The 19869-nt window shown below is 40.4% G+C and overlaps 1 protein-coding gene across 1 annotated transcript in view; it reads left to right on the top strand.

Annotated features, from left to right (window-relative positions):
- Positions 1 to 7221, top strand: part of ADAMTSL3 (ADAMTS like 3) — a 272367-nt gene extending 265146 nt beyond the window's left edge. Inside the window, exons 28-30 of the mRNA XM_018576681.1 lie at positions 4367 to 4476; positions 6282 to 6496; positions 6858 to 7221. Coding sequence (XP_018432183.1) covers positions 4367 to 4476; positions 6282 to 6496; positions 6858 to 6964 — 432 coding nt within the window. The 3' untranslated portion in view covers positions 6965 to 7221. The remainder of the gene's footprint in view (positions 1 to 4366; positions 4477 to 6281; positions 6497 to 6857) is intronic.
- The last annotated feature ends 12648 nt before the right edge of the window (positions 7222 to 19869 follow it).

The raw sequence follows: 19869 nt of genomic DNA, 5'->3' as shown, positions 1-19869 counted from the left end.
AGCAGCACTGTGTGTTCTTGCAGAGTGGTGTCATGCAGCTGTATTCTGGATTGCATGTTAGAAGCGGTTTGCTCAATGTCATCTAGCCTGGAGCTTAAGTCCCTCTTTGAGGTTGACATCTCTTTTTTATAAGTAGATTCCATGCGTGCAAAGCAGGACTCAATATCCCTCATAGTGGGTAAGGCCTTAATATAGGTCTCCATATCCCACCCCTCCTGGGAGCTTAGGGAGATCTGTGACAGGCACCTGGATCGATGCTGGGGACCTTCAGGGCTGTGGGGCAGGCAATCCCCTTGAGGCTGGCTCACCTGCTCCCTGTCAGGAGAATCGGCGTGTGCCGAGGAGAGCTCCGGCGGCACCATCTTGGTCGCATGTGAGGAGGCAGCCTTGGAGGCCGCGGGTGCCGCTGTGCTGAAAAAACGGGCCAACTCCCTCGGCGTGGGGCCCGTTTTATGCTGCTTCTTCCCCTTCTTCCTCCGGTCACTCATGGTCGGCGAAGGGGAGAGCGGATGGCTGCTGTCTGCCTGTGTTCAGTGCCCTGTGAGCGGGAGACGAGCTAAAGCACGTCTTACCGCTCCATGCGCCTGGCCACGCCCCCCTAAAGTTAAGTTTTAAATAAAAATAAAAAGAAGGGTAGCAAGTGATGTGACTGCCCAAGAGCGCACATTTAAACTTGTTAAGGGAGGCAATCAAAACCCCACCATTGCAATTTACAAAAGTCAAGCAGTTTGCTAACTGTCCCTAATCTCTCTCTATGGAGTTTGTCAGCTCTCCCTATCCTCTCCATGTACAAGCTCCAAAACACTGACACTTTGACTCTTCTGAGCCCCCCATTTATAGTTAAAGGGGCTGACATTTGCATAAGCCCCTGTTATTGACCAGTTTAAGCCCACATGGCCCCAAAGGCCAAGCAAAAAATGATGGGTTAAAAAGTTTGCGTGACAGCAAATGAAACCAAGGTCGTGGTAATTCCAACCTCATCCCTATTACTTATCTATGGTTTTCAGGGAAAACTGCATCCCTTAACACAGTCACCTCCTGTCTGCAGGTTTCCTGTAACGATTTTACATAGATGTATCGCCAAATGTATAAAAGACTTGGTCATTTGTGTTCAGTACCAAGTCAGGTCAGGACACTTGATCATTGCATGCCCCGCTCCATGCTGTTACTTGTAGCTTTATTGCTGGCTCTTTTTCCCTGGGTAAAATGATTGTGAATTAAATCTATCAAAATTGTGTATAATAACCAAACACAAACATACAGCATATTCACACCCTTGTAGAAAGGGACATTTATCGAATAACAATATATATGAACTTTAAAGCTTGTAGACAATATTCACTTCAAGATGTTTGTATGTATGTGGAAATTTACTTAAGACGTTTTTCATTATAGTGTTTTTTATTAGGGACCTGATCCAATCCAAACCTCAATTTGTAACAGTGTTAAACCACCCTTGGCAGAAACAGTGCATGACTAAGAAAGCTTGGCTCCTATTATGCATCTTTTGTTGGTAGATGGTTGTGTATAATTAAAAAACACAGGCCAGTGCTTACAGCAAAATTGCCACAGACGTGTGTAAAAAAATAAAAAACAATTATCTAACCCCAAAGAAACATATGCCTTTCAGCATGTTCTACAGGAAACTCCTTAGTGGAATAGGATCACATGTTTAGCCAGTTAAATTAAAACTTTAGCTAAAAGACGACCAGTTAAATAGCCCATCTTTTCAGTTATTCATTATAGTGGTATTTCTCCCATGTTGGAAATATCACAGAGGCAGCCGATTACTTTATCAATCTGCAACACTGTGCAAAAGCTAATTCCTTCAGGCAGGGGCGATCCTAGCCTTTCTGCTGTCTGAGGCGGGGTGAAAAACCGTCCCCCTGGCCCATGACTAACATTTTAGCCAAACAAAACCCAGACAAAACACTTCATTAGATATGTTTATTCATTTTTTTAGTCATGCAACCGAAGATCATGCCATGATTAAACAGACTTTCACACGGGCAGTCCAATCAGATTCACCTGTCAGGTTTTCAGGCAGATCTGACCAGAAACCTAATGTAACTCTATGGGCAGCCGGATATAAACAGACATGCGCCTGTTTAAATCCGATTACCCCCGACTCTGTCTAGGTCTGCAAAAATAACGGAACAGAGTCCCGTTTTAGTGGACCTGATACCTCCAACTGCTTATAGACTTAATAACATGGGCCCATTAGTTCAGTTTTTCCTCCATCGCAAGATGAAGGAAAAACTGAACGGACACTGATGTCACAAAAGTGACACCCGTTCCAATCAGCAGGGGATCTGTGCATGGATAATGATATTTTATATTATGATAAAAGGAATAATGCTCTTGCACACACTTACTCTTCAACCATAATACAAACTTCTTTAAACTCTAGCGTCATTAAACTTTTTTTTTTAACAGAGGTGAAACTCTGGGATTTGAGACTCCATTAGGCATACATAGTTACTTTCAGCCAGTAGCAGAAGTTCAGAATAAATCTGCACAGCTAAGATAGATAAGGAAATGCTTCTTACTGCACAGAGAGGGATCGGTGAGTAGATGATCCTGAGGTCTAACTTCAGCCCTTCTATACTGGAAACCTCACAGTTAAGTTTTCCTAATCAGCCCCCCTAATGGAGTCCTCTAGCAGTCATGTGGGCTGTTATGGCTTTTGTTATGCCACTGCTGCACTGCCAACATGCCGCTCTGCCTGCAGCCCCCCCAAAAGTCTCAGGTTGCATTATAAGAATGGACCTGGCTTCAGGGACTTTCTTAACAGGTTACGGGAAGCTGAAAGAAGGCAATTGTGCGGTCTGCCAGATAAGCATCAGAAGATGCAATTAATGGACACAGACTGTAGATCTGATAGTTCCTGTCCTTCACACATGACTGTTTCAGCAGGTTAGTCACTCCACTCTGGGGCACAGGGATTTACTCTCCCATCAATGTTCCCTTATACAATACTAGTGCAGTCTTCTAGAGATTAGGTCTCCAGAATATGTTACAAAAAAACACTGCATGACTTAGATTTACCAGCATTCATAGAAACAAAGTCCATCAGATTACTTAAACTGTTACGCTCTAGGCAGTAGGGGGGCCATGGCACAAGCCAGTAAGAGGTATTAATAGAAAACAAATGTTATTTACCTCCATTTTCTTCTACTTCATCATATGTGTCCTCAGTAAAGCTGGCCATACACTGGTCAAATTTCCACCTGTGTCTGGTCCTGTTGGGACCCGACTGAAAAGTAGTCAGTTCCAAAAATCAGTAATCAGCTGCAGTCACTGTTTGGGTATTCTGACAGTGGCGGATATGCTTCAATATATTTGCGGGGGAGATTCAGTGTGGATGGGGGAAGCAAGAGTTGTTTTCTTATTCAGCCGACAGCCCCACAGGGATGAACAAGAAAAGACAGTGTATGACCAGCTTTACTCCCCTTTTATTGCCCAGCAAAGTATTTTTTTTACATTTTCACCCAAGCACTTATAGTCATCATGTTTCCTAACTCCACACTCCAAGTATCTCAGCTCCGCTTCCCTGAACTTCCTGTCCAGTATAAGTTCATAAGGGAGAGGAAAGTCTGCAACCTTTGTCAAATCTACTAGCTTGGAGAATGGAGGAGCAGTGGAGTGTCTTGCCTTGCTGTGCCTGTGTATCTGTGGACACACACAACTTAGTAGCACACACAAGGGTAGCTCCATAGGACCCTGCAAGGGAAAGTAGCCATCCTAAAACAGGATATGAGGGACAGTTTTCGGGGACCAGCTGAGTCTGCAGGAAGCACCAAAAAGGAGCATTTACTGTTAGTGATTTAATCAGCATTTGAAATAGATTAAAACATTTTGACTTTAATATCACTTTATTATACAGGGGATATAACAATAAAAGTATTAAATGCATGAAGTATTGTATATGTTATAATCTTTTTGCTTTAAGCCTATGCACTGCATGTCTTCAGTTTGTAGGAACTATACAAATGAATAATAACAATAATTGTAAAACGTTATATATTCACGCTAGAGAAGACAGACAGTGGCAGAAACAGAGAACTGAAAGGATTTGGTTAAACAGAAGAGCTTGTCAGGTTGGAATTTATTTGGACTATGCAATCATACAGTTATTGTACTTCCAGTATTGTGGTTTGAAGGTAATATTATCATGTTTGGAAAGTACAAATGGGACGACTCCGAGGTTTTTAAGTGTTGCTCAAGACACAGAAATGAGCTGATTGACTTACATTGCATTTTAAATATCCACCCAGATGTAAGATATGTGTAAGATCCAGTTTAAACTAGTCAGAAAAAATATGAATAATCTTGCATTGACTCTGAACAATGTCTTTCCTTTCAGTGTTTTAATCGCTGCACCGGACAAGGAATGGGCTTACAGCAACGGCACATTGTGTGTCAGAGCCGGAATGGAACCGTGGTGCCAGACACTTACTGTGACAGAAGGAAGAGGTATTTGAATCCATCTAAAGAACACGTTAAGAAGCCAGTAACATATTACAGATGTAATACTAACTGGCATGCCAATTTTATAGTGGAAAAATTGTACATGTCCAAAAACCTGCAGATTGTTTTTTTCTGTCATTTAGCTGTTATGATCTGCTAAGATCATCTGAAGGCCTTTATGGCTTTCAGAACTTGAAAAGATTTGTAACATTTAATGTCTTAGTTAAACGCTGCACAGTCACAATCGTTGAATATATAATGGAAGGCTTACTAGAATGTGTAATCTATATGTATCTGAGGAGAAAAAACTGGTATGCTATAAAAGTCTAAGCATTCTACCGTTGCTTACTCTTGAAATTACAGACCATAAAAAAAACTGTGTTTCATGCATTTGAAGCATACATGTCGCAATTACAACCAGAAAGCAGAAGCTTTTGATGCTCATGATAGAAGTTCCTGCTTCTTTATGTGGCAGATCTGCATTAATATTAACCGACCCCAAAATATTTGTATACTTTACTGTACTAGCTGCCTCCTGTTGCTGGGCCTGACAGAATCTACATGGATATAGTACGACTATATTCTCCTTTGCATTCAGATTATATTTGTAAGCATTTGTACCTCCTGAGATTCCTTCATAGGAAAAGACTGGATCTTTGACCAAGGAGACTTTAGCTTGTCCATTCATATATCTGAATCAGAGCAGTGTTCTATCTGGATTGGCAAACTGTGCTACCAAAGTGCTGCTGCAGTGTGGGACTATGAGAAATAAGTGTGTGTGTATATATATATATATTAGGGATGCACCGATACCACTTTTTTGGGTCTGAGTACGAGTACCGATACTTTTTTTTTAGTACTCGCCGATACCAATTACCGATACTTTTTCTTAAAGGGGCAGATATAACTTTTTTTTATGCCATCCTGTGCCCAGCCCACACCTGTATCGGGGTTGGTTTTTAATGTTAATTAATGGGTAATAAGGTGAACCTTTGTTCACTTTGAATACACAATCATGTGCTTGAAAAATTAAAAAGGAAGGATTTTTACTAGCATGTGATTGGGTATTTAATAGGGATGCACAGATACCAGTTTTCCGGTATCGAGTACTGATACTTTTATTTCAGTGCTCGCCAATACCGGTAGTTCCGGTAGCATAGAGCTGCCTTCTCGGGCAATCAGGAGCATGGGCAGGAAGCCCGCTCTATGCTGGTTGGCCAGCTCGATGCTGATTGGCCGGGAAGCATCAAGCCGGCTGTTTGGCACTTCTGGATTTTGCGGTCCACGGGCAGAGAGCTCTGGACACCTGCTCAGTCTGATGGCCCTGTGATCTAACTAGTGACTTCACAATCAACCAGAATCCGGAGATGCACGGGGAGAGCTGTCAGTGCGCGGCTAGTGAGTATTGCGCCCTGCTATAGGAGGGCACCACTCTGCACACTCTGCCTGCATTGCTGTGCATTCCTAATGGCCAAATAGCATTGAGCGGCTTCCCAGCCAATCCTAATTGGCCGGGAAGCCGGCTCCATGTTCCCTTGCCGCCACTGCTGGTCAGAGGAAATCTCCCTCCGACTGGAAGTTTCGGTACCGATACTAGTGTCAGTATCGGTGCATCCCTAGTATTTAAAGTAAACAAATACTCACCTGGTTTACTAACATTCTCTTTACTGCATACAGCCCCTGCTCTTTTAGTATATCAAACGCATTGTCTTTTTGATGCTACCTTGCAGCAAAAGTTTGATTCTATGTATATGCTGTTTTGGAAGCTGGAAAACTAAAGGGAAATGTTTTGTGGTGTGTTTTATCCCCAGGCTTGCTTCCAGAAGGGACTGTTCTTCAGAGATGTGCGATGTGTACTGGAGGACAGGCCCCTGGAGACCGTGCACTGCAGCATGTGGAAATGGTTTTCAGTCTCGGAAAGTAGACTGTGTACATAGGAAGAACGGCAAAGTCTTGGCTGATCAATACTGCGTGTGGAAACGGAGGCCCATGACTTGGCAGCGCTGCAATATTACGTCCTGTGGAAGTATGCAAATATTTGGCTATTACAATCATTGACAATTGTATTAAAAGCAAAATCTCCCTAACAGATGTGTATGATTGCCAGAAAAAAGAACACTACTTGCAACAAGACATTTGAAGTGCACCCATCACCTGCAAATAGCAGTGACATTTTGCCTGCAAAACCTCTCTATTAAGCTTGTGAATTCCATGGGAACTAGTAATATGACTGTTATCATGATATCATTAAAGTTCTCCCTCATATTAGCTCAAAATGGTTGCTCTCATTGTAAGTGATGGCTACACTTCAACACTTATGTTCTGCAGCTTGCTGTGCTTTGTTCTTCCACCGTTGTGTTTTAATTAGATCTTTTATTTTACAGAAGGAGAATGCAAGGATACAACTCACTACTGTACATTTGTAAAACAGCTTAAGCTGTGCTTATTAGAGCTCTACAAACAGAGATGTTGTGACTCGTGTAACGGAGCGTAACTCCTCGTGAATAACCGTGCACTGCGGTAAACTGAAGAGATGAGAAGGATCCTCAATAACTTGTAAAAATTTTGTACATTTAGGTTTAATACTCAGAATTTAAAGGTCTATTCAATGGAACACCCCTAAGACCTGCGAGAAACAGAACAGCATAACCATAAAGGTGAAATAATGAGTCTGTATGTCTGAGCCCGGCATGAAAGAAAGTACCAGGATTAGATTACCAGCATAGAAGGACCAACAAACTTCAAAATAAGTTACGTTAAGAATCTAGTTTTGATTATGTATATTACATTCTCCATATCTACAAGAAATGTTCAGTAATCAACATTGTAACTTTGCAGTGTGCCTGTTGATTGATACAAAACATTTTATGCTAAAAGAGGCTAAAACGTTTTAATTCTCAGTATTATATGGGATTACGAGACAGGGAATTAGATGCGTGTTGGAAATATCTTTCCCCCATTCTATAACAACGATATATTAAATAAAGTCAGTTCTGATAAGCTGCTAAGGCTTTTATCGTTTTATAACTACATATTAAATAAAGTCAGTTCTGATAAGCTGCTAAGGCTTTTATCGTTTTATAACTACATATTAAATAAAGTCAGTTCTGATAAGCTGCTAAGGCTTTTATCGATTTATAATGGTATTAAAACCTCTTTTGCATTTGTCAGGTTTTATGATTTGTGGTCCTTTTGCTTTTATGCAACATGCTATAATGCTGAATGGGCTCACTGTGACATTTGGATATAATTGTGCTGAAAAATAGCATATGCCTAAGGCAAGGGATGCAAGTATAGTAAATGACCTACGAAAGGTTCATGTTAGGTTATGTAGTTTAATATGAAGGTGCCATCAATTTTATTGTAAGCACACTTGTTTCTGCCAGTATACTTTCCTGGATAACCCTGAAATAAGCAGCCTTATGTTTCCATGGGGTATAGGGATTTCCATTGAATAGAGTTATAAAGGGAGAGTGAAATTAACTGACGCAACATCAAAGATTCATTTGATGGAGAGAAGCATTTCTGTAAATTGTTATAGTACATCATTCTAGAAGGATAGAGAGTCATCAGCTGTATAATCCAATGTGAAGGCTGTATGAAGGTTGGATATGTACGGAATGCACAGGCTTGAAGTTATTCTTTATTATATTTACTAAGCTGTGATCTGGCTGTATGCTCTGTGACTGCAGTGGATGTGAGCTTAGTAATTATATGGGGATGCAACTGTACAGCTTTGTTTCCTGTGCCATTCTATACAGTTCTGAACAACCAATAAATTAATTGTTCCTGCTAATGCAAATACGCATTAAACAATGCCTAATTCTACATGAATATTAATTGGCAAATAACTTTGCCAAATGTTTCAAACACATAAGTATTACTTTTATCTTGGTGGGGTTTGTTACCATAAGTGGCTGTATAACTCCACCACCCACTCAACATCCTTTACTACCTGCATAGACGAGTAAAGTAATTCACAATATTCAAGGTATTCTATAACTTTAAATCTAGCACTGCAGCAATAGTATCTGTTGTAGTGTTCATACATTATGTGAGTGTGTGCGTGCGTGTGGTATAAAATAAGTGTCAATCTATTAGCAGTATTAATTCTGTCAGTTGGTGCCATATTTTATCACAGCAAGGATGACTAAACCACAAATACAGGTTTATTTAGTAAGACTACCAATATGGTCACGGTTTATTGCATTGAGGTCAGTAAAAAGAAGTCTTCTGATTTCCTACAAAAAGTAAAAAGCCCCTTTCTGAAAAGTCAACATTCTTAGTCAAGGCAGTGAAATAATGAATTCTGCAAATACTAGATAGTGCTTACCTAATCCCTTTATGCCTGTACAGGCTACTGTACTCATGTTGTCCAGATGAAAATGTTCACTTTAGTTTCTGATTGTATCTACACGATGCTGTGTCTATTGTTTAGACGTAACTCCATTCTAGAAGTGTATCTTCCATTGTGACAATTGGAATTCCGGTTGGCACAGTTGTTACTTTGAGAGACTACATAAACAAAATGGAGTACACTAGATAATTCATGTTTCATTACCTTATTGCCCTGTCTGGCAGTTCCAAATTGTGAAAGATGTGAAGTTGGCCTTTAAAGCTAATTACGGGCAAATGAAACAGTTAGAAGCAACTTTTTGTTTCTGCTTGGAGATAATTAATAAATTCCTCATCTCCTTATGGTTTTTTTTGCCTGGCCTTCATAGCTTTCTATCAGCTGTCGCTTTTTTCTATTATTTAGGATTACTAATGAAAACACCAGAGGAAAGAGGACTTCTGTCAGTTGCATAATAATGAAAGTTATAGGATGGCGCGTATATGTAGAAGTCAAGTAAGCTGGAAAGCTGAAAAATCTACATATGTGGATTTGTAGCAGACCAGCAGTTCTGTCCATTCTACCCAAAATTGACTGTTTCAGTTATAGGTGACAATGGTGAGTTAAATCACTAGACATGTGCACTGCCAAAAAATTCGTTACGTTTCGTTTCGTTTTAAATTCGGATTTGTGTTATTTCGTTTTTCGGGATTCGGGTGTGAAAGTCAATTCAGATTCGGAATTCGGATTCGGACGAAATTCGGTAGCGTTAGTACGAACGTTTGTTTCGTTTTCTGTTCTTATTCGTTTCTTATTCGTTTTGTTCGTTTGCAGCAAAAGTGACATTTGAGGGGGAAAAAATATTTTTCTCCTTCTCTAATGTCACTTTGCTCCAACGAACGAAACGAATAAGAAACGAATAAGAACAGAAAACGAAACGAACGTTCGTGCGAACGCTACCGAATTTCGGAAATGGAAATTCGGATTCGTTTGCATTCGTTATGTCTGTAATTCGGAATTCGGATACATCCGAATGTCCGAATTTACGAAAATTCGTCCGAATTTCGATTCGGAACGAAACGAATCGCACATGTCTATAAATCACCTAATTTGTCCTTATATTTCTCAGGTACTCCAGTCAAAGGATCTCCCCAACTCTGCCTTCCCCACCACCGAGTGTTACTTCTTCTGCTGCATTCTTTGTAGAATAAAAATGAAGAAACTAAGATCCTTTGTATGACTAAAGGGTCTATTTAAAATATGCTGTTTGCCTAACATATACATCCAGGGAAACTGCATCTATGTTAGTTCTGTGTGAGTTAACCAGCTGTTGTCAGAATGGGGCGAAAACCAAATTTTTTTCTAGTGTATATTCTCTTCTGATCGAATGTTCTTTCATAGGTTCAGCTTTAAAGAACAGAGTGAATGGGGACAATGCCACTTTATAGCCACTAGATGGAGCTGAGAATCATAGGAAATATATGCATGTTAGTGTATATGCAATATGTATATAAGGTATAATGAAGGGAATTTATCAAAACTGGAGCAGACAGAATGTAAAGCAGCTGTACATAGCAGCCAATCAGCTTCTCTCTTTCATTTTCAAACCTTAACTGAAGAAACTGAAGAGATAAGCTGATTAGCCTATTGAAGAACATTGGACCAAAAGAGAAATGACACTAAGAACATTAATTTTGGCTCAATGCTCAGCTAGTTAACTTAAGCTGGCCATAAACTGCTTAGATTTTTTAAAGAACTTTCATACGAAAGGCATTGTGTGACTTTCTATTAGTTGATGGGGTCAAATCGACAATCAATTTTGACCATAGTGAGGTAAAAAGTCAAGGGAGCAGGATGGAACATTTTTCTCGAACCAACAAAATTTCTAACAGTGAGTGTGGTTTTCCTGTGGGAAACTCCATTCATTCCAAAATCAAATATTAAAATCTAAAGATTTCTTTTAACATTCATCAAATGTCGGATGGCATTATCGGGTGGTAAAGGAAGATCTTTCTTAAGAAAGTTCAGTCGGGAATCTATTAGTGTGTGGCCAGCTTTAAACAGAATGAATGCTGCTTGGCTGGACACATAGGCTATTCATTAGACATGTGCATTTGGATTCGGACGAACCTGCAAATCAATGAAATTCAGTTGATTCGGCGGCTTGTCCGAATCCGAAAAAACAATTTTTTTTATATGCCCGAATATACTAAAACGATATTCAGGCATATAAAAATTTGTTATCAGAATGCGGGGCGGCCATATTGGCCACCGCCACGTTCTGCACATGCCCGCCGCCATCTTGGAGGCGGTGTGCATAATGTCGCATGACGCCACATCATGGGTGAGGTTATGTTCTGTGCATGCGCGCCGCCATTTTGGAGTACATCTTGGTATACACCAAGATGGCGGCACCCACATATTCAGGTGCCGCCATCTTGGTGTATACCAAGATATACTCCAAAATGGCGGCACAAATGCGCGGAACTCGCTGGTGGCCAATACGGCCACTGCTCGTTCAGCAGTTTTTGTGCGGTTTTCGGATTCGGAGGCTCAATGCCTCCAAATCCGAAACAGCATTAAAATTTGTTTTCATTGGCGAAACGAATGAAAATGTTTTTCATTTGATTCGTCCGAAACAAATTTTTTTACCTAGACCTCTAAGTCCCAGGATAAAATAATCTTTTGAATCACCCCTCCCCCACATGTATATATAAAATATGTTGAAGCCTCTTTTTGACTAAAATGCATCACTAGAGTGCAAACACAGAGCTGAAACATCATCTTTAGGTGGAATCCGCCTTTAAGTTTTATAAGTATTACATTAGGCTAATGCAAATGTTCCCATGTACAACTCTTAAGGACCCCTTTACAAAACTCCAAACAGAAGATGCTTTAATAAAGAGTGTATTTTTATAGTACAACATTAAACCTGTATCAACATCAAGGCCCCAGAGATTGGTATGCTGGGCTGGTGTGTAACATACTCAGTATGGTAAGTCACCCCCCAATTTAGACTTTTCTCAGTGATCACATGTTCTCTTGGCATCCAAATCACTTCTTATGCAAACCTTTAGTCACATGGCTTGTAGCAGTGAATGTTAGATGAGAACTACTGTATACAACTATTCCAGTACATTTGTCCTGTTACTCAATAATGGGTCTTGATTGTTATTAGAGATTTATAAATTAAGAAATAAAGTTTGTAAAATACGTTTTTTGTACATATTTATGGTCTGATTTTAAGTGCAATATTTTGTTCTGTACAGTGTTTAATAAAGATTTTGGGACATATATTTTCTTATTACCAAATCCATTTCTTTGTTTCCCTCCTTTGTATTTAAAGTTGAACTATGACAACATAATAGCACTTTTTTTTCCTTTTGCTATGACAAATGTGTCTTCAGTTAAGTATGCATGAAATACCGACGCACCGTTGCTATCATTTGTTATTAATACCAATAATTTGACATTCCTAAAAAGCTTGTTATTCTTATCATAAGAAATAATGAAAATGTTTTTATGCCTCCTGAACAGATTTACAGTATTTTGGCAATAAAATATACTACAGTTATTCTGACACTGATGATTATTTTACTCTTTCTCAAAATTCTTTCCTATGTATCGAATGACATTACATCGTTTGTATGGGAAAATATTTTGCTTCATGTAAAAGATGATTTGAAGATGTTGGGTAGCCCAGTGGTATTATCAGGTTTTATGTGCAAATAAAGCAAAAGGTTACAAAATATCCTGTGCTGAGAAAGAACGTTCAGACATAAATTCTGTAATAAAAATGATAACCTCCTAAGAGACGCAATGAATGCTAATTTCTGCTTTCACAAGCACTGATACCATAATGATGCAATCCTGCTGGGATCAGTATGCACTGGGAGCTTCTTAACGCTTCTGAAGTGATTTTCACACTTAGTAGGGGTCATTGGAAGCCTCTGCAAACACAGCAAGGATATGCCAAACCCCAACAACTTAATTTATATACTGACACAAAAGTACCAGTAATAGACTCATTAAAATGTATAGGTTTTACTTTTTTTTAAAATTATAATGGGTTTAGGCTGCATACACCGTAAAACACCCTTTAGTGGCCACACCCCCGTAACCACACCCATTTTCCCCAATATCCGCACCATTTAAAGACTCCTATTTTGTTAAGCCACAAAGAAACATATTAAAAAGTATGATATAAATAAAACTTTTATTCAAAGGTATTAAACTTGTAGGCACAATAGAAGTATTCTTATCAAATAAAACAACAGAAGGTAAACAATAAATGTCAAACTAAAATAGAGTCTATAAAAATAAAGTGTCAGGATGTCATGCCGATCCCTTTTTTCAAGTAAGTGCATCTAGAAAAGTAAAAATAAAAAACAGAACACAGCCCCCGGGCTACATGTAAATTAATGAATTACTATATGTCCGAATATACGAGAAATGTATTCAGACACATAATAATAATTTGTTTGAGAATGTGCGGCGGCCATGTTGGCCACCAGCGTGTTCTGTGAATGCGTGCCACCATCTTGGAGGCAGAGCGCATGACGTTACATGACGCCATACATGCGTGGATCCCACAGGACGAGCTGTGACGGGCGCACGGCGCCCTTGTTGCCATGGCGCCCTGTGCGGCCGCACGTCTCGCACACCCCTAAGGCCGGCCCTGACTCTCCTAGTGCTGCTAGCAGTGGGCTTTTTAAATGTAAAATAGGGCATAGTTATTACTGTATATGCAGCATGACTGCATTAAGTAATAAAGAGGGTTAAGTTGGGCTTTACGTATAACCTGGAGAAAAATAACTTGCTGCAGAATAATCCAGATCAATGTCTTGTGCTGTGATAGTGTAAACCATGTTTATTAAACGTATATATGTGACACTTTAACAATAATGAGAAAAGTGCTACGTTGTTTACATTTCAGTATTTATTTATAGCATCTTGACCATTTATGCAAATAAGCTGATTAACATTTGACATGCCCCTCAATACCAGCCAAACCCACTTATGTAACCAAAATTTCCAGAAGATACTCTTATTATTTACCATAACAAGCTCACTTGGAGCACAATAACCCAGAGTCTCCTCGAGTGTCTGTTACTTGTTCCCACATAAACTATCCTTTCACACATCCACTAATTCTTGTTTATTAACTCTACAAGGTTGGAAGAGCTAAACGGAACAAGACCATAAGCACCAGGCCTGTAGACTGACTAAAGCCATGTATAAGATTCCCCAACATTGTAAACATAGCAGGTTGTGACAAAGGGTGCACAACCTGCACAATTGGGGCACAATAGTTGGCCAACTTTGGGACCCATAGGTCAGATGCGTGGTGTACGTGTTGTCTTTGATGTAGACTGAGAATCTCAGAGATCAGAGCCTTGCACTCTACATGTGACAATCATACATTGCAACAAGCTTACCAAAGATATAACATAGATAACTTTGATTTGATCTTATAAATGTTTCCTTTTGTCACACATTTTCACTTTATGTGCATTTTCTTTGTATCAATGTTATCCTATCAAGCTATATACCTCCCCAATCTTTTTCATATCACTGATTTACCTTTACTTGCTTTTAGATTGCATCTCCTATCCTCCCTTACTTCTGTCCCAGCTCAGCAATCCATGAGAGTATTTTATGTGAATCTGTCACATAGCCAGCATCTAGCAGGCTACTGCCCGCTATTTGCTTACAGCTCAGACCTGCGCTGCAGCACAGAAAGATCCTGAGAATATTGTTAGGATCCACCCCGCTGCCTGATTGACAGCTGGCTTTGCCACTCTAGAGCCAGCTGTGCCCACCCCCTCCACTGTCTGTCCCTCCAATAAGCGCTGGAGTAACAGAGAGGGGAGGGGGAATCCCTGTGGGGAGTGGTGACTGATTTTTATATGGAAAAGACCATGAGCTCAGCGAATGTTCAGCTCTCGATCTATAGAGCTGGCATGTGACATCTGCAGTGTCACACGACGACTCTAAGTATTGGGAAGATTACATTTTACTCTACCAATAGTTCTCCTTTAAAGAAAGGCATTCATTGGCAATGCCAAAAGCAAATAGAGATGAGGCACCGGATCCAAATGATCAGATCGGTCACAATGGCTCTGGTGAGGTTGATCTCCACAAAAACAGGGTGTCCTTCAGAAAAGGGACCTAGACTTGCTTGCAGACTTTACTGTAGACTATAGCCACAATAAGTTATTCAGCAAACGTTTGTCATCTTTGAGTCCTTACTATTACCTTTTATGTTTAAACCCTGAAAAAAGAGGTCTTGGCTGTTCTGTGTTGTCGTTTGTGAACCAATACTATTATTAAACATTTTTGGACTCAAAGACTGTTTGCATGGCTCTCTCATTCACTTTATGAATGTGAACTGTAGGTGCAGAAACTGTGGAGCAATTCATCCTGAAAGCTTACAGCTAGGGTTGCCACCTTTTCTTCAAGCCAAACCCGAACACTATAGCGCTTTGCGGCATGCACATAAAAGATGCCCCCACAAAACATTTGGGGGGGCATGTTTAATGGGCAATACTGATCCCCCCCTTTCCAATTAATATTGCATTTGATCAAAATTTAATAACTTCACCCCTCCGTGTGTTTTTTTCCCTAGATACCCTTTTTTCACTGAAGTTATCCACAATAAATTTACTCACTGTTCTGTTGTAATCTACTGCTCCACAGCCACATGCCAGGTCCCATGCTGCTATTTACTTATGTCATCAGGAGCTGGTTGTCCCTTCCTGGTACTTGAAGCCAACACCCTGATGATGCGTGCAGGTCATCCTCAGTCCAGTCGCAGGTCCACCTTCTACCAGCGCAGGTTCACCCTCCTACAGCCGCCAGCAAGCAGGGGTTGTGTGATGAAATCACTGCTCTCCACAGCCCCTGCTTGCTGGCTGGCTGCCGGAGAAAGATCCGTCCCTCACGGCTCCCTCTCTCCCTGATGTCACTTCCTCCCACTACAGCCACGGAGGAGAGAAACAGGAGAGGGAGAGTCGAGGGACAGGAAACAGCGCCACCCGGCGTCCGCCGCAAGATATGCTAGTATGCTGGCATTGTACTGTTTTGAATGATGTGCCTGGGCGGGAGGTGGGCACAGACCCGGGCACATGATTGCAAACCCGTACTGCCCGGGTGAAACCCGGACGGGTGGCAACCCTACTTACAGCAGAAGCACTGAAGTTTTCAAGTTATTTTATCAGGCAGCTTAGTTCACCTTGTACTCCCCAAACACCTCCTCTGTGTGTACATTAGAGATTAGAAGCTTGAAAGGCTGTTTTTTGCACATTCTGTGTAATTTATCAAGATGTTTACCGATGATAAGAACCACAGTCATCATTTTATCACAAAATAGCAGGTTCTACTTATACTGGAACTATCCAGCTGTTCTATTTTAGTGACACATATATGTGGTGAAATTGCCCTAAGTACTGTTATAATTCCTACCATGCAATGATTGAAGTAAATAGTAACACCAGTAAGTGTTGAACTTTTCATGAAGTGAAAGCAAAGTGTGTTATCACATTCCATAGCAAATGTGTAAATGGTGCAAGATCAACATCCTGGAAATCGTGATACTAGAACCATTAACAGGGTGAGAAAAGGTAAGCATGTGATGTATTTTTCCATCCCTAAGGCTGGGTTCACACCTAGGCGTATTGAATATGCGCGTTTGTCGCACGTTTCCGTGGGCTACTTGGCTGTATCCCAATGGAAGACCAAAACGCCCGCGAGACCAAAACGCCCCAAAAAAGTACATGTACTTCTTTGGGTGTAGGCCGTTTTGTAGCGCGTTCAGACGGGCTGAAATACGCCCAGGTGTGAACCATACCCATAGAAAACAATGGGATTTCTGTGTTTGAGCGTTTTGCAGAGCGTTCGAACGTGCTACAAAACGCCCAGGTGTGAACCAGGCCTAAGAGCATCATCTTCAGACAGCAACTCTAAAATGGTACACTTGACAGCATTTGGCAAACAAATGAATTATGGTAAATAATGGCAACCAATTATGTTTCTTAAAACCAATCTATTTTAAACTCTTGGCTTGACCCCTTACCCCTCCATGTGTATTTTATGCTTTACTTTATAATAACACTTTCCAGATGTCTTCAGGCCAGCCACATGACATCCAGGGTCCTCCTCGCCTCTTCTTGATGGTTTAGCCAGTGTCACTCTCTGCATTATTGTTTGAGAGCGCATGGTGCTGTGGTGATGCCCCCTTAGGGGGTGAGTCCATGATGCCTCTCATGGAATGAAATAGGGACACCGGTACTCTAAATGCAGATGAAATGCATCTATTTAATTACGTAGATGCAGCCTATCACACTGGTGCAACTTTTCGGGTTCTCGCAGGATCCCCTTCCTCAGGCAAAGCATGTGATGGATCCTGCGAGACCCCGAAACATTGCACCAGTGTGATATGTTGCATTTACATAATTAAATAGATGCATTTGATCTGCATTTGGTGTGCCGGTGTCCCTATTTCTTTCTATGTACATAACGGTTGCCATCCGTTGACTACCGCAGCACCCATCCGATCTTTATGGAACAAGCGGTCAGGAGTGCGATGGGTTCATGGACGTTCGCATGAAGCCTTGCATGCACAGGATGTCTTTAGTCTTCTCCATGATCCTGGGAATCATACAACCCAGAGGACTGAGGACTTCTAGTGGCAGAAGATAAATACTGAGGGGGCAGCCCCGAAATGAAGGTGATTGTTGCAGCCATAGATGTATTTTTTTATTTTTTTTTACACTTTCTTGTGATCCATTTAAAAAAAATGCCTTGGAGTTGGGCTTGAATTCTGATTAGATATTATAGATAACTGCAGATTTGTATATTCTAATTATACTTTATCGAATACGTTTGTCATTTGTGTTACACAACTACCTTATCGTATAAGAATATTTTCTTAAGTGTTTGCTTCATATTGCTGGACAAACATTTCTTCTTTCCTGACAAGTGTCTGTAACACGGCAGCTTTTTAGACAGACACCTTAAACGACAAACTGATTTCTTTTCCTTTTGTTTGACACTCTATTAATAATATACAGTTTCTCTGTTGTGTTATTCTGGAGGTCATGTACTTTTCCGTCCAGTGTTAAGGAGTAGGCACTGACAGTTATGTTATGTTTGGCCTAGATTAGAGGCTTTACATTGACTTCGTTGTCTTTAGTTCAATATCCTTAATTTCCTACTACATGATCCTGACACTGGCTAACAGCTCCATAACCAACTCTAATAAAAACATGTCAGTGTCTGGAACCCCCTTCTTTATTCAGTCACAGTTCATTCTAATTTAGCCTCTCCAAAACTGGAAGTGTCGTTTCTGAATTCAATTTTTAAACACAAAGCAATACTGACAAAGAAACTGACATTTTATTAGTGAAAGTTAAATTTCAATGCACTACAGTGATCAAGTACACAAAGATTTCATTGTTAGATACAGTAAATCTGCAGACACACACATGATTTGTGCGATGCTGATATTCTTGAGAAATTAAATATTTATGTTATTTTGTAATGAGAATAGCAATTTTTTTGGTTTTAATGGTTTTATAATTCCTAACAAATTAATTTTACAGATTTATGGAAAATAATGTCAAAATAATACAGAGTTTGGAAAGAATATTAGTAGAAAGATATAGTCTTCATGTTATTTGACATATAATCTACACCAACAAAATGAGTAATTTGTATAATTAAAACCAAATGCAAAAGCGAAACTAATTGTTTTGCAAATTTAGGTTAAGTTGTTTAACTCCGGTCTAAAAGTTCTAAGACGTTTTTTTCACTGACATTGAAAGGAGGGGCCTTATATTGCTTGTTACACAGTAGAACGGTGGCCTTCCATATTAAAAATATGTGCTGCAGAACTTAATTGTAAGTTTATTGCTAGTCTTAGTGAACCAGGAAAGTCCCACAAATACCTGATGATCCTGTCAGTGAAGTCCACCTAATGCAACTTCCTATGATGGTGTGACAACAATGCTGCACTGCTCCTGAATTCAGAGCAGAGTTTCCACTCTCATGTAGGCTGTTCCTGCTTGCACTACAGTGGGACGAGAAAATGTTGCAAAGGGGGGGATGGCTATCAGCATTGTCACTTCTTAATCACAAGCCTGTCAATCAGCACCTTGGCACACCTAGTGCTGCCCACTGCTTTCTGGATTGACAGCACTGCCTCTGTTGTTGAACCCTCCCACCGCAGGCTACAGTGTCTGGGAGGAGGTTTATATAAGACGCAAATTAAGCTTTGGATCAGTCAGGAAATGTAAACAAAGTTATTCTTTTCTTTAATGTGGCTTATGCATCATATAGTACCTGGATTTGGTACTTGTTTAGACTGTCCTACAGGAGCCCTTAGATGTACTTTTAGTAAACTTGTACCATGTACAGGCTATCTTGCAGCCGGAGCGGATCCCGACATCGATGTCGAGATCCGCCCAGCTGCGTGAGTGACAGCTGGCTCTGCCTATCTAGAGGCAGAGCCGGCTGTACCCGCCCCCTCCCCCGTCCGTTCCGCCAGTCAGCGATGGCGGATCCGAGTGGGGAGGGGGGAATCCATCCACTCCCCTGTCACGGCAGAGAGCCGTGACAGGATCGAGAAGTGAGCGAACACCGGCATGTGTTCGCTCACCTCCAGATCTACTGAGCCGACCTGTGACAGTCTCATTGTCACAGGTCGGCCAGAACTATGAGGGGAGTGAAAAGCACTCACCTCATAGTTCTCCTTTAAGTATGTGTGACTAAACAATACTGTTCACTTACACTGAAGTCAGCATCCATGTTTAAGAAAAAATAATTTTCTATATAACAATATAAGAATAATACATAATCATATGATACTTTTATATGTGATTTAAAATAGTTATATAAAAATATGTTCCTCAAAAAGTGAGACTATATAAATTTACTCCAATATGATACATTTGTTTACTTAGAGTGAGAAGGTACTTTAATAAAATATTTCTGTTCTAAACTATCATTTTGGGTTTTGTTTTTGTAGAGGTTAGCAATAGAATAAAATTAGTGAAACAACAGTTATT

This window comes from Nanorana parkeri, unplaced genomic scaffold, assembly GCF_000935625.1.
Source record: "Nanorana parkeri isolate BGI_ZX_2015 unplaced genomic scaffold, ASM93562v1 scaffold74, whole genome shotgun sequence".
Lineage (NCBI taxonomy): Eukaryota > Metazoa > Chordata > Amphibia > Anura > Dicroglossidae > Nanorana > Nanorana parkeri.
Note: the sequence above shows the minus strand (reverse complement) of the source record. Positions and strands in the feature narration are given on the sequence as shown.